Here is a 14367-nt window from a genome sequence, read left to right as displayed (position 1 = left end):
CACGTTGGCCAATAGACCAGTTCTTCTCGAAACCGCTGCGGCAGCGTTAATTCCTACGCCTTTGAATGACCCGGTGCTACGTGACCGTGGGGGATATCTGAGATGTACGCGGGCAGCTACTGGTGTGTGGTTCCGCCGTTGACTGGAGTCGTGCTGACGTCAGCGGTGAACGAAATGGTTTCATTAGCGCCGGCTGCGAAGCGATGGATGGAGCAACAAGTTTTGAGCAAACGCGATCGCCTCACGAGCAGGGCATCCGAGGGGCAGGCGGGGTAGGTAGGATAAGTCGTTATTTTGGGTCAAGAAGCAGAAATACTGTAGATCACAAAAAAAACCTGCCATAGTTGGCATCTTAACCGATCTTTCGTCCAAATTCGTATCGGATTGCAATGCTAAAGCAGACATTTATATGGGGGTAAAACACGCATATTATTCTGAATTAACGTTTTATTTCAGCTATACCAAATATATTTAGAGCAATCACAACGGTATCAAATGGTCGGATATCGATATGATGACCAATATATATATATATATATTCTCAGGTACACCATTTCAATATCAAATTAAGAAAATCTACGATCAAAACAAGAAGGTGTACGATCAAAACGAGAACTGCCTGTAATCATTTATACCTACGGCACCCAATTACCTAGTAATTTTAATGTTTGCATTATTGCAGCTACTGTCCCAGCTTTTCTAAGCTCCCACGGGCATGTTTCTCTTTTCTAAGGCGAGCGTGTGGAATGCTAAAGTGTGAGCCGCTTCACTGTTGCACAAGTCTAGGGTAACCCTACTTGCCATGCCGTACTGCGCGGCTCGTAGCATGTAGTTGGCGCTGTGTGCCACCTTGGATACACCAGCAGGGACACGAAGGCTGGTATCGCGATGCGCGGAGAGGTAGGACTTCACGCCAGACTTGAAGGCCGAGAAAGCATTCTTAATTGGATTGGACATTGGCGAGTATGGCGAAAGCTTCTCCAGGGTTATACCTACGTAGTCCGAGTGTTGCAGCTCTTCCTTGACGCCGGCATATATCGACGCGTTGGCGCACACCACCACCACCTCAAAAAGCGATACACCCTTGTCCATGAGGCCGTCTAGGAGCTTGGGCACAAAACCGTCAACCACCTCGGCGTCGTTGGCTCCCCAGCGAAACTCCACATGCTCCAGGCCGTACGACGAGATGCAGGCAACGACGTTCAAGTTGTCACCGCGGGCGCCTGGACGGGTGACGCCAGCACGGGTTCCTCGACGGCTCCAGCCATAGTTCTGGCTACAGAACAGATTAAAGTTGGTCTCTTCGACATATCTAAGCCTCTTGCGGTAGACCAAGCTTGGGCACGTACTTTTCACGTAGCGGCTTGACTCGATCCGAGTTCATGTCGCTTGGCTCGGCGTGAATCTTCTTCAGAGTGAAGCAGATTGCTTCGAGGGTCCGTCGAACAGCTTGAGGTGACACGTCAACATTGTACACAGTCTTGAGCTCGTCCACCATGTCAATGAGCGTTAGCTGGCACTTATATTCTAACAGCGACACTAAATACGTGATGTGCTCAGGTAGAATCTTCATGTGTCGGGAGCCTCGGCGCGGCTTTGTCCTTGGTGTCCAAACGTTGGGCTTCTCCGGCTGGCTCACCCATCGCCATGCCGTGTTGTAGGGGATGTCGTTGTGGGAGGCAACGACCAACTAATCCTCCCGGTCCTTGGCTGGAGTGAGCATTCGATAGCGGTCTTCGTCCGTGTAGCGCCGATATGTCATTCAGGAAGCGAATGGCAGAATGGTGGGAGGAAGGAGCTTCGGGTATGCCGTGGATAAGGTGGCAGGGTGCGGCTGAGAGTCCGCGAGCTGCAATGAATGGATCTCCTAGCCTTCTAGAATGAAGTTGCGCGCCGAATCATCTCTTTCGTCCGGACGCATCTAACGCACCAGTCAAGTCGATATCGATCTGCTATATCTAATTTGAGAGGGCTTCTCGTTTTGATCGTTCAGATTCTCAATTTGACACTGAAATGATGTAACGATTGACAGCATATTCGCCGTTCGTTGCGAGTTGTTTTATCAAGGGGAAATTGTGTTTCGGGCCCGTTATTTTAAAATAATTCCGAATCGGGTCCGTAATTGTTAAATTAAACCTTCATTTCGTTTTTTTCTCAAAAAAACCTAAGTATCCAAAGTGACAGAGGGGTATCCTAATTGTGTGTGCTTTTTTTCCTCCCTACTTTTTCTAATCCTACTGGCTCGTTTCCCTTTGTTAGCGACAAATCACAAATCTCCGTTTTTGGTCCTTCATTGGTGACGATGGATGAGTTGGCTTGACTATGACCGCTTATGGCGTGTAGCGCTGCTGTAAAGTGAAGAGGAAGCCAAGCGAGAGATCAGCGCAGTGTATTCTGTTATTATTGCTCTCCGTACCGTGTAGACCAATTGCAGATAAAATAGACCTGTACAATATTAAAACAATAATCGTTTAGGCACAATATAATGTTCCACTTCTTACAAACTGGTAATAAAAGCTTGTTGTTATAATTCTGAGAGTATAATAAAAACACTCTACTTCTGATTATAAACATTAAACCTAGTTTGAGCATTACCGTTTTGCACTATACTACAAGTAAAATACCTTAAACGCGTTGTATTACCTATAATAATGACATTAAACTAAGTGCCCTGTTTGAGGTATCCCGGGTACAATTCTATCACCTTAATTCATTTCACCCCAAAGTCTGTTTGATAACAAGTTCATACAATGCCTCTAGTTCATTTATGTTCGCGTGGAACACTCCCAGCCGGTACATATGATCCTGCGTCAGTGTCACCGTTTGTCGTACACGGGCCGCTCGCTGACAGCATCACCTACTCATTCTTCAACGCCTAAATTACGCTTCACGTGACGTTCTTTGCTACATCCCCAGCATGCGCGGTCCCCGCCAGCATTAATCCATCCTAAAAATCATTGTCCCTGATTGCATTAATCTTTATGACCTCCGCGACCACTACAACAAGCTCGACATCCCGTGAGATCTCGGGTTGCGTTTCCTAGCTAGATAATCTAGAGCCCTTGGAGAGGGAATCGCATCATAGATAGACCGTCGACCCGGACAGGGGTTTATTCGGGGCCGTAGGTTCAGGGGCGAGTACTCACTATGGGAAAGAAAGGAGGCCTGGGGTTCGGTCAGTAACAGCAACTTGTAGACCAACCCCCTTCGAATCGGTTGTTTGAATCAGAAAGAAGGTCAACTCACTAAAGATTTATTGGATGTCCCGGTCTTATCTGTACGCTGGGTTTGTAGTTATACAATGAATCACCTAACGGCGCTACCTCGATTCCGGGCAGAATTATTACACAGCTATAATATGAATACCTGGGGCTTCCTGGAGGGAAACCCTGGCAAAGATGCTATCGATTTACGTGGGTAGTCTATAAGCGCGGGTCCCAGTGACCGCAGTCTTAGTACCTGAAGCTGAGGCGACTTAACCTCTTTGAAAGAAAAAAAATAGACTGGCTTGTGTAGTCCTAAGGGGCTATCGGACCCGAGGAAGTGTATAACTACGGGGTCTCCCACTTAACCTGCTAATCACTTGGTTTCAGTATCTCCATCGAACTCACCTTTGACCGTCTACAAAGCCCACTCTTAAAAATCTCAAAATAAGCATTCAGTGTGTAGTTGTATTTTTTCAACTTTAAAGCAGTGAAAAGATCATTTGCACATGGGAGGCAAAACAATTGAAAGAGGCCGCTTATCTTGCTTGGCTTGTTGAGCAAGTCGTATAGCTACGCTGCGTCGGTCCTACTTCGAGTCGAACACCCTCTGGCCGACAGCGATACTCAACCGCTGCGCCGGGTCGTCCGCCACAGTGCGTCCGACCGTATTTATTAGGGGGTTATACAAACCTCTTCTACCACGCAAGCTAATGTCAATACCTTGTCAACAATAACTTTCAATCTCGTCTCGTGTTCCACACAGGGTTCCTTGCCCCGGTCGCTCACTCCGTCAGCGCTTCCGTCAAGTCCTCCTCGGCCTCGTCCTTGTAGAGCTTCCGCTCCGTCGTGTGCGTGTCCGTGGACCCGCTCGTCTCGCCCTCGGCCGCATGCGCGTCCGGGTCTGTTGTCCGCTGCAGCTTCGGCAGCAAAATCCGTTGTGTGCGGCCTTCTCTCGCTGTCGGAGCCCGCTGCTCCGACCTGCAATGTCGCCACAAAAGCAGTCGGCAGTTGCAGCTCGCTCGTGCTGCTCATCGTGCCACATTTGACCGCGTGGGCCACACAGAAGCTGCAGCGGGGCTGCCGTAGCTTTCGCGTCAGCGGAAGACGTAACAGACTCACAGAGTCTCAACTTAAGATTGCCCGTTCTAATACGAGAACGTATGAGTCCGTTCACCTTACGGACTCCAAGAGTCAACCCTTAACTGTGTGAATCTCCAAACTGAATGTATTTCCCTTTATCGCGGCAAAGCCGCCTGTGGTGTAAATGTATCCGGTTCACTATCTAGCATAGTGAAACCTAGTCATATGCATAATCAGTGGCTTTGAAGCCATGTACTGATTCTCCTACTGATTTCGATTAGACAGTGTATGCACTTCGTAACCCTTCGGGTAACTCTCGTGTGACCCCGTTACAGAAGCCGTCCTCCGCCACCGTCACGGCCTCGGGGACCGCTCCCGTGCTGCTGAGGCGAGGTGGGTGAACGCCTTTTGCCGCCCAGGTGTACAGTGGCCCGAAAAGGATCTAGACTTGTCCCCTCGAAACAACCCTGGACGAGCACTTGGTGTCGTACCGGGTGGCGTGTGTTTCTTGTGGAATCCCTTTGGGTGTCGTTTGTCTTCGAACGTGAGACTTGCACTGCGTGAGTTGCGGGAAACAGGATAATATCGCTAGGACCAGAAAACGGAGCCAACGCACAATTCAGAACGCAGCTTTCACAGCCTGGATCCGGAGAGATAACCTTAACAATACAGAGTTATACACAAATATACAATACACACAACCGTCACTTATTCTTTGGTTGGCCCTTGGACGGTGGGCCCTACACACCAGTCAACAAAGAGGGTAGATCCAGGACACTGGCAAGTCCAAGACCCTCAATCAATCGCGCACCACCCTCAATCCAGAGGGAAAAAGCCGAATCAATACAAAACACAGTCCTTCCTATCACTCAGTAGCCTATCGACAAATCACTAGGTGGTGACTACCTCAACCGCCCTAGGAGTAGCTTAATATGAAATGGCAGTGCTGTCCAGGACAAATACTCCAACTAGAATATGAAATAAAGCTTATCAACCCTGGCCGCACGACAGCCCAGGTACTCGCCTTAACTTGATTTGATACTTACTATGAGAGCTCCACACACGACCCTTACGTTCTTAGCCGATGTGCCCTGACTGCAGGGGGAAAACCAAAGACACAAGGCTCCTTTGAGTCTGAACTAGCTCTGAATAGCCTGGCCCCCAACCGAAGACACTTGCGCTGTAGCAGGAAAAACGAACTCTGTTTGGTCTTATCTTTGTAGGCTATCACTAATCGTAACATGCAGTCTTGGAAGTTTTATCTTGGTTTCAGTATAGGTTGTCGTCGGTTGAGTCGCAAAGACCCAGCGGGGATCGGCAGCACAGCTGGGAGGGAGTTCAAGGTTCCATGTGCCGAGCAGATCTTGGACGGTCGGCTTAGTCGGTCGTTAATGTCTTGGGTTTATATGGTCAAATCTTGAAGCTTGGAGAGTCGTCCATTCGGGATACACGTTGTCGATTCAGGATACACGGGCTTTGGTCAGGCAGCTTAGGCATCGACGAGCTTGGTCGGGCACGTCTTCGGCTCTTGTGGCATGACTGGCTCGATCTTGGCTGGGGGGGGGGGGGGGGGGGGTTCCAGGCTGGCAGCCTTCAGGGTCATCGATCTTGGTCCAGCCTGGACACACCTTGATCACCCTGATTCAGGGCGCTGAGTGCATATCCAGGCTGTTCCCGCCACTTGGATCCTGGATCCAGCTAGAACCAGACCGTCAACGTGGGGCTCGGGCAGAAATCTGGAGCCGCATCGTGTCAACCGCCCCTCTAGGCCTGATCATTCACCGAGATCCATCGCTTTCCGAGTTGACGGGTCATGACTAGACCCCACGGCGACGTTGGCAGTCTCCGGTACGGTTTCACCCTGAATCCGTGCCCCGTCGGACGGTTGCCCAGTCTGACGACTCTTCTGCGCCCCTTCGCCCAGTCGAATTACTTCACATCATTCCGGCCGAAATCCACAATCCAATCGTCACACACCAATCAACCTTCGCTGGCGCGCACGCTAATACCAGCGATCCCAATGAGCGAGCTCGCGCCCCCGGGTACGACGCCGACGACTCCAGCGCGCCCTCCGGCGGGCGCCTCGGCTGCTGCGGTTGCTGCACCAGGCGCGAACGCGGGGGGCGACCAGAGCGACGCCGACATCGAGCGTGCTGACGGCAACCTGGACCGCGAGGTGGTGGACCCAGCTGACGAGGAGCTCGGCGACCAGGACGAAGAGGAGGAGGAGGAGGAAGAGGAGGAGGAAGAGGAGGAGGACATGGAGAGCGACAGTGGCGCCTCTAAAGCCCGACGAACCTGGATTCAGGGCAACATCCGGTAGATTCGGGAGAAGACGCACGGGCCAGCCCTGGACCGAACAACCAGAGCCATCATGACATTCCGGAGGCAGCCGTACACTTGCTCTCTTTGAATGACGTGCTGGAGGCAGGCGTCATGCCTGCATTTCATCGCTGTCCGGCCCCGTTCCAGAATGTAGTGCCCTCTCGGTTCGTGGCTCCACCGAAGCGCATCCCGGGCGGGCACACTTTCATTGTCGGCGTTCCGGCTACGACAAACGCCGTTGTTCAGCATGCGCAAATCCAGGATGGTTATGGAGGGATCGAGGCTCTGATCCAGTTGCTGGGCCTGTCCGAACAGGACTTGCTCGACCTGGACCTGCTGCTCGGGCCTAACAACGACGCCCGTTCCAAGATCTTACGACCTTGGAATCAGGATCCTCCAAAGTTGAGTCAGCTGGAAAACATCCTGTCTTCGATGGAATTGCGCCGAGAGCTAGCGTCCGTAATCCGGCACTTTGATCCAGAGCAATTGGCTTAGAAAACATTCCACACCATGTCGTTCCTGCGCGTCGTCCTGGATGAGCTTCGTAAGGTCAAGTCGCAACTCCAATCCAAAGGCCAGGACGTCGATTCTATCCAGGCTGTTCGGGCAGAATTGAACCAGGTCAAGCGAGCGAATTGGGGGCTGCACGACCATTTCAAAGCTGAATCGGACAGAATCAGGAAAGAGATTGCGTCAGCCGAGTCTGCAGCCCAAGCCAACTTCAAGCGCCTCGCCACAGAACACCTGGCGCAGGAACAGGCTTCCGCATCCAAGATCCAGGAGCTTGAACACAAACATGGCCTGACGGAAGCTGAGAACCGGGAACTACGAGAACGCCTGCGCAAGAAAACTTTCCGGGCCGACGACTTGATGACCTTCCTGAACCAGGGCCGGAACGAGGTTCGCAACAACTGGCCCCGCCTCAAGCGTCTGCTTAAGCAGGGGTTGCCAGTTAAGCCGCCAGCTAAGTGCCAGTGGCGCCCATCCAGGATGGTCGAGACCAATTCAGGACCCCGCTCACCGACACGTCCTCTTTTGCTCATAGTCGAGGAAGGTCGAGCAATGTTCCCTGAGTTTGTTGCTTGGGAACAGGTCCGGACGGATGTTCAGCTGGTGATTCTGACTGGGGTTGGCTACAAGGGGGCCATGGAATGGATTCGGGAAGATCGTGTCGCGCACACTCTGTTTCACCGTCCGCAGCTCCTGGACATGCTGGTCCGCATGATGTACTGGGCCGTTCTGGATGTCACATATTGGGCCAGGTATGTCCCTGAATCCTACTTTCGGATGGCTGAGTTGATCTGCCAGTGCGCCCTGAAAACGGGTCAGGCCTTGGATGAGTGGCCTTCACTAGAAGGTATCCAGCGGTCGGAAGTGATCGAGGTTCTGGGCGATGACGATGAAGAGGAAGACAGCCACAGCAGTGATGAATCATACTCCGAACGTAAGAAGGGCAAGAAGTCCACTAAGCGCAAGCGTCGTCACAAGTCCAAGTCCAAGCACACCTCCTCCAAGGCGAGCAAAGCTGGCCATCCTGAATCCGGTTCGGGAACAGAGTCAGACGACGGTGGCCGGTCAGAATCGCCGGCACAGAAGCGCACTCGGTCCAGCAGTTTGGTACAGTCAGAGTCGGACAAATCGGTTCAGGGTACTCCCAAAGGATCCAAGCCCAAGTCTTCTCCCCGAATCGGGCCAGCCCCACACCAAACGGCGCTTGCTGCCAAGGCGTAGGAGGAGCTGACTCAGGAGGAGATCGACATCATTGAAGAACCAGGCCGGGGCATCTTGTCCTGGTGCATCTTTGGGGTTGCAGCACAATTCACTCCACGGACAGCCTTGGTTCTCTCCCAAACGCCTGGATTTCCTGATTACTCTCCGCAAAAGTCTGAATCGTGCATTCTACAAGATCGTTGGGACGAGGCCGAATACAGCAAGATTATCGACGACGAACCCTGGCTGGATATGTTTCAAGGTCGGATCAAAGTTCTGTACTTCCACGTTCGGGAGGACCTGGATGAGTCTGTCCTGGACCAGCTGGATGAAGTCGTCGAATTCATGAAGAAGTGGGCCCAGGAGATCTGGGAGATTCTGCACTGGATCACAATAAAACCCATGGGCAAGACCACTGCCGAGACCAAGGCCTTGGCTGAGTCCAAGAAGCTGAACGACAGCCGAGCCAAACGTCGTGACAAGGTCGCTCAGAAGTTCCAGAAACTCAAGAAACGCTTGATCTCGGAAGGCTTCCCTGAAACCCTGTTCGAAGAACCCGGAATCTGGCAGTATCCGAACCAAATTTGCCACCTCTTTCTCATGGATCCGGGAACCAAGAAGGAGAACGGGGACTCGTACTCCTGGATCGAGTAGATTCAGATGGCAGAAGCGGATGAACCAGCGCGCCGACAGTGGGGTCAGGGTTACACCGACGAAGAGCGCCTGACGCACGTGTCCCCAAAAGTCAAGAAAAATCTGTCGAAACCAGAGCTGCTCGTCGGCAACTAGGTGTCCGCGAAGTACCAAACGTAAGGTCGTCCAGGCTTGGCTGGGCCACCGTGTCCTGAATCGTCATCACTTTCACAATTTCTCCGATCTAGTAGCGTACCACCTAACCTTTGAATCAACAGTCGGACTTCATGTTTTCAGCACTTCCTTGTCTTGACCGTCCTCAATCTCAACTCCATTCAGGATCAACTCGTGTCGTTCAAACTAATCACTCCATGCTCATCCTACATTTGCACCTTTCACGCGTACTCCACTCACTCGTATCCAAGTTCATCATCATCTCCCGAACAACTCCAAATCGCGCACATACAGGCTTGGCTCCACACTCGTATCCTGAATCAGCTTCCGATCACATCAAAATCAGGCAATTTCAGCAGTTTCACAATTCGACGGTCTGTTTTCCTTCGGGCTGCCTGGAACCAGGGCTATTGAACGTTGGGGTGATCGTCTCCGGCTTGCATAGCCTGGAAACGTGCCCGCGCCCGCGCACTCTGATTAAATTCGTAAGGCAGGGCCCCACAATTCAGCTGAGTCACCGGCAACCATTCAGGGTCATCATAGCCCTTCCACCTGACGAGGTACTATCGCACACGTTTCGACGTGCGGGTACGCTTCGTCCAGCGCAGATCCAGGATTTTCTCGACTTCATACTCCTGGTTCTGGTTGTCTGCTTCCCAACTGTCTTCTGGTAACAGTGCTGCGTCAAAGTCGTCGTCTTCTTCCACCTCGATTTCAGTGGTCGGCCGCTTTGGGAAAAGTGCTCGTGGTTTCAGGCGGCTGATGTGCACCCACGGGTTCACGCGGTAACCGGTATCCTCAATCTTGAGCTTGACCCGGAAATCGTCCTGAATCTCCTCCACTCGGAACGGGCCATGCCAAAGGTGAGCGAGTTTTCGACTCAAGCCAGACTCCACTTTCGGGATATAGAGCCAAACCGCGTCTCCAATCTCGAATCCAGCCTTGATCCGGTCCGACAGTTCACGCCACTTCCTGGTTTGCTCCTCCGCACGGGCCCTCTTGGTTTTCTTCTGCAAGTCCTCCGCACACGCTTGGGCGTAGCTGTAGTCTCGCTGAAACTTCCTTCGCCACCCGTAGGCCGTACGTTCAGGAAGGCTGGACGGTTTAGGCCCTAGCATGGCGGACACGGTACCCTGGGCATCCCATCCATGGACAAGGTAGAACGGAGTGTCGAGCTTGGTTGCATCGAAAGAGGCATTCAGGGAAAACATCGACCTTTCAGCATGTTCGTCCCAGTCATTCTGGTCTGCCTCGGCCACGTAGGCACGGATGCTCCTGACCACGGTCTGGACAGAGCGGTCTTGCTGGCCATTAGCCTGGGGCCGGTAGGCCAGGGTGGCTCGTTGCTTACTACCCAGGAGGTCCCGGAACCGAGTGAAGACCTCACTCATGAATCTAGGATCCTGGTCGTGACGCAGCATTGAACTCGCCCCGAACCTCCTGAAAACCCGCTCTTCGTAGGCCTCGGCAACATCTGGGGCAGTTGTGGATCCCATCGGCTTGCACATCACGTATCCGAAAAAGGCGTCCTGAAATAGTAATAGGAACGTGTTTCCACGCTCTGATTTGGGCAGATGAGTCACAAAGTCCATAGATACAACCTCGAAAGGTCGCCTTGGTTCAATGTTCCCAGGAGACAGGCCTGGATTAGGCGGGCGCCCCTTGCCGCTAGCACAATCTGTGCACTCTTTCACGAACGCCTCCACATCGGCGTACATACCATGCCAATAGAACTCTGATCGGAGCTTCTCGTGGGTCCGGGTAATACCCTGGTGACCACCCTGAAAATCTTCGTGGGCGTAATGCAGCATGTCCGCCTTCAACGATTCAGGCACGACTAGCCTGAGTTCATCATTCATGTCCCAGGGTAGCCCGACTTAGGCGGTAGAGAACACCTCTTGCATCCAGGGCAAAAAGTTCAGCCTGCTTGGAGAACCGCCGTATCTGAGGGACAGAGAAGTCTTCCAACTCACCATTCAGGAACTTCTTGATCTCGACGAGCTGGCTGTCCTGATCCTGATGCGCTTTGATGCGTCTCCACCGTTCAGCCTGATACTCGAGTGGGCCCATCGGGGCCCGATCCTCGGACTCCATGGCGGCTCGACTTGGAGTGACTGCGGCTATGACACGAGCGGCCAGGGGCAACGGCTCTGAATCCACGCCCGAAACACCCTCGTCTTCCTGGATGGCAACCAGAGCAGTCTGGTTCGGACCGTCCTGTTTCACCTCAATCTGGGCTGATTCGTCCAGCACCACAACCGTCTTCATAAGCTTTTCTTGGATCTTCGATACACGTTCCAGGTGAAGAAGTTCTTGGGCGTCTTGAACCTGCCACGACTCACCCAGTGCCAGAGTCTTGGACGTCAGGTAGTCTGCAGCCTGGTTGTAGTCACGCTTGACATGGACCAGTCTGATCGACTTGAACTTGTCCTTCTGAACTTCATACTCGGCGAGTTGGCGCTGTAGGTTGGGCTGATTACAGTTGATCAGTCCCTGAACTTGCTGAATCACGATTCTGGAATCGCCCACCACGACCAGATCCTGGATCCCACATTCAGACGCCAGTTCCAGACCCTTCAGCAGGCCATGATATTCGGCGTCGTTCACAGTAACGTCATCCAGGATGAAACCGTGTGCGGTCAGGACGTGCCAGTCTGGAAGCTCCCAAATGATGCATCCACAACTTCCTTGGCGCGTAGATGTTTTCGCAGCGCCGTCGAAGCTCAGGACATATCCTTGGTAGTCTGAATCCAGCATCTCCACGCTGATTACAGGTGGCGCCTTGACGCGCCCCTTGGCCGGAATCAGGGTTTGAGCAACCTGATCCAGGTGTTCGCGTGGCGTGATGCCTGCTCCCATGATGGCAGCAAGTCCGTCCTCGTCCCTCTGCACCTTCCGAATTTCCAGGTTCCACTGAGACAGGATGACCCCCCAGCGCACGCACCTACCGTCGGCCGACTTGGATTTAAGCAGCCAATTCAGGACAGAATACCTTGAATAAACCACAATCTTGGCGCCCTGGACAATAGTTTTGAACACTTCCAGAACCCGCAGGACTGCAACGACTTCCTTCTCCGCAATGTGGTAACGTAGCTCTGCGTCGTTCAGGTCACGCCCCGTGTACCGGACAGGCTGAATCACCCCATCATATTCCTGGCCAAGGACAGCGCAAGCTGCCCACTGGTTGGCATGGGGAATGACCACAAATGGCTTCGTCTGGTCCGGGTGTCTGAGCAGCGGAGTTGACACGATCTTGCGTTTCAGGATCTCAAAGGCCTCCTTAGCCTGGCCGAGGTCTCGTCCAGCCCGGATCTGGTCATCCGTCAACTCGTACAGGACAGCCGCCACAACCGGGAATTCCTCTATGAACTTGTGGTAGTAATTCAGGCTGCCCAGGAACGATTGGACCCCTTTCAGGGTCGACGGGAATGGGAGGTTTTGGACACCCTTCGCAATCTTCGGAGTAGCCCGGATCCCTTCTGCACTGATCTCGTGAGAGAGGTACGGAATAGACAACTTCCCGAACTCGCTTTTAGGCGAGATGTTCCAGTAGCGTAACCGGAAAAGCAGCGCATTCAGATCCTGGCAAAGCTGATCCCAGGTGGCCGCCCCATGAGCAATGTCGTCGATATAGGAACTTCGACCAAGCACCGGTCCCATCTGGGGTGGCGTGGGAATGTTTCGCTTGAACACCGTCATGACATCGGTCAGGACAGGCACCCTCTGCTCAGCCTGAATCCACTCCGCTTCATCCTGATCGGAGGGGTCCAGCTTCAGGAACTCCAATACGTCCGGATCCACCTTGGCCTCTTCCTCGGGTGGCAATCTCACAAATCCCCAGAGACAGTTGTTCAACATGGCTTGGTAGATGAGCGGGGCGTTTTTCAGGCCGAATGGCATGTGTACCCACTGATAGTGTCCCAGCGGGCACACAAAAGCCGAAATTAGCTTCGCACGCTCGGTCATCGTAATAGCTAAGAATCCACTCGCCATATCCAGACTCATAAACCACATCACACTCTCGAAACCGATCAAAAGGTCGTCAATCAGGGGCAACGGGTAACTCGAAAGTTGGATGAAACTGTTAACAACCCGGTAGTCGATGCACATCCGGATGTCAACCCCGTTCTTCTTCAGGACGATGACAATCGGAGAGGCCCAGGCAGACCTGGACGTCTCAATCAGGCCTGTTTCCAGGAGCTTCCTGAGCAGCTCATACACCTTGGAAAACAGGTGCGGGGCAATCGACCGCGGACGTTGGGCAACAGGTTTCGCGTCGCCCACATCCAGGTCACACACGATCCCACGAGCAGGTGTCGGCGCTGCGTTTCCATCACCTAAGAAAATTGTGCGATGCGCGTTCAGGATGTCACGCAGTTGCTCTTCCTCGATTTGGGTCGTTCGTCCTGGTTCTCCAACGTCAGCCTTCGCGATGTCACACTCTGGACTGAGATCCTTCAATTCGGGAATCAGGGCCAATTCGTCACGCAGTTGGGAAAGCAGGTCACTGCCTTCGTGGATGTAGACTGCTGGCTCATAATCCAACTCTTCTGCATTCAACTGCATACAACGGGCGTACGCCTGCTCCAGTTGTTCGATCGGGGTACCAGACATGGCCGGGGTCAGAAATTCGAACTCGTCTTCATCATCAAACTCTTCCTCCATGCGAGTGTCATCCTCGACCGCGTCCTGGATCCTATCCAGAACGTCTTCCTGGATCTCTTCCTGGATCTCAGTCTGGGCTGACATATCGTCCACGGCGGAGAGCTCGACATCCGGCTGGGGTGCCTCCGACGAGTCACCACGATCGTTCTTCGGACAGTCCGTCACATCTTCCAGGGTATCCGGCCCTCCATCCGGGGTTTCCTGCGCATTGTTGCCCTGAATTCACGCTTCATCGGTCTGAACGCACACATCTTGAGTCGTGATCGCTTGAGTAGCGACATGGCACATGATCCTGGATGGCCGCCCCTGGGGGAGCGGTGGTTGTTGTAGGCGGACCAGCTTCTCTTCCTTCCTGTCCGGTCCAGTCTTGATCCGGAGTCCGGATGGCCACTTGTGAACCTGCTTCGGGACGGGCGGTGATGCCTGTGCCTTCGCCAGCTCATCAAGTCGGTCAGCCTCGGCTATTTCCTCCGGAGTTAGGGCGCACTCCTGCATCAACTTCTGCCACTCCTTGTAGTCGCCCCGTCCAGGTCGGACGAAACGACCGTAAGCCGGATAGTGTCCGTAAGCCGCA

General features: G+C 53.1%; 4 protein-coding genes across 4 annotated transcripts; 3 read left to right on the top strand and 1 right to left on the bottom strand.

Annotated features, from left to right (window-relative positions):
• Positions 1-699: 699 nt before the first annotated feature.
• Positions 700-1498, bottom strand: PHYSODRAFT_297376 (hypothetical protein; the record flags this gene model as incomplete). Its single annotated transcript, XM_009522889.1, has 2 exons — positions 700-1276; positions 1350-1498. The coding sequence occupies 2 exons, from the start codon at positions 1496-1498 to the stop codon at positions 700-702; spliced, it is 726 nt and encodes a 241-aa protein (XP_009521184.1).
• Positions 1499-6306: 4808 nt separating this feature from the next.
• On the top strand, positions 6307-7106 carry PHYSODRAFT_484280 (hypothetical protein; the record flags this gene model as incomplete). Its single annotated transcript, XM_009522888.1, has 2 exons — positions 6307-6559; positions 6619-7106. 2 exons carry the CDS (start codon positions 6307-6309, stop codon positions 7104-7106), a joined length of 741 nt encoding a protein of 246 aa, XP_009521183.1.
• A 15-nt stretch (positions 7107-7121) lies between these two features.
• Positions 7122-8342, top strand: PHYSODRAFT_297374 (hypothetical protein; the record flags this gene model as incomplete). The annotated part of the gene is made up of 2 exons (XM_009522887.1): positions 7122-7604; positions 7977-8342. 2 exons carry the CDS (start codon positions 7122-7124, stop codon positions 8340-8342), a joined length of 849 nt encoding a protein of 282 aa, XP_009521182.1.
• Positions 8343-8573: 231 nt separating this feature from the next.
• On the top strand, positions 8574-8975 carry PHYSODRAFT_256062 (hypothetical protein; the record flags this gene model as incomplete). Its single annotated transcript, XM_009522886.1, has 1 exon — positions 8574-8975. One exon carries the CDS (start codon positions 8574-8576, stop codon positions 8973-8975), a length of 402 nt encoding a protein of 133 aa, XP_009521181.1.
• Positions 8976-14367: the final 5392 nt, after the last annotated feature.

This window comes from Phytophthora sojae (assembly GCF_000149755.1).
Source record: "Phytophthora sojae unplaced genomic scaffold PHYSOscaffold_2, whole genome shotgun sequence".
NCBI lineage: Eukaryota > Oomycota > Peronosporomycetes > Peronosporales > Peronosporaceae > Phytophthora > Phytophthora sojae.
This window is presented reverse-complemented; position numbering and strand designations above follow the sequence as displayed.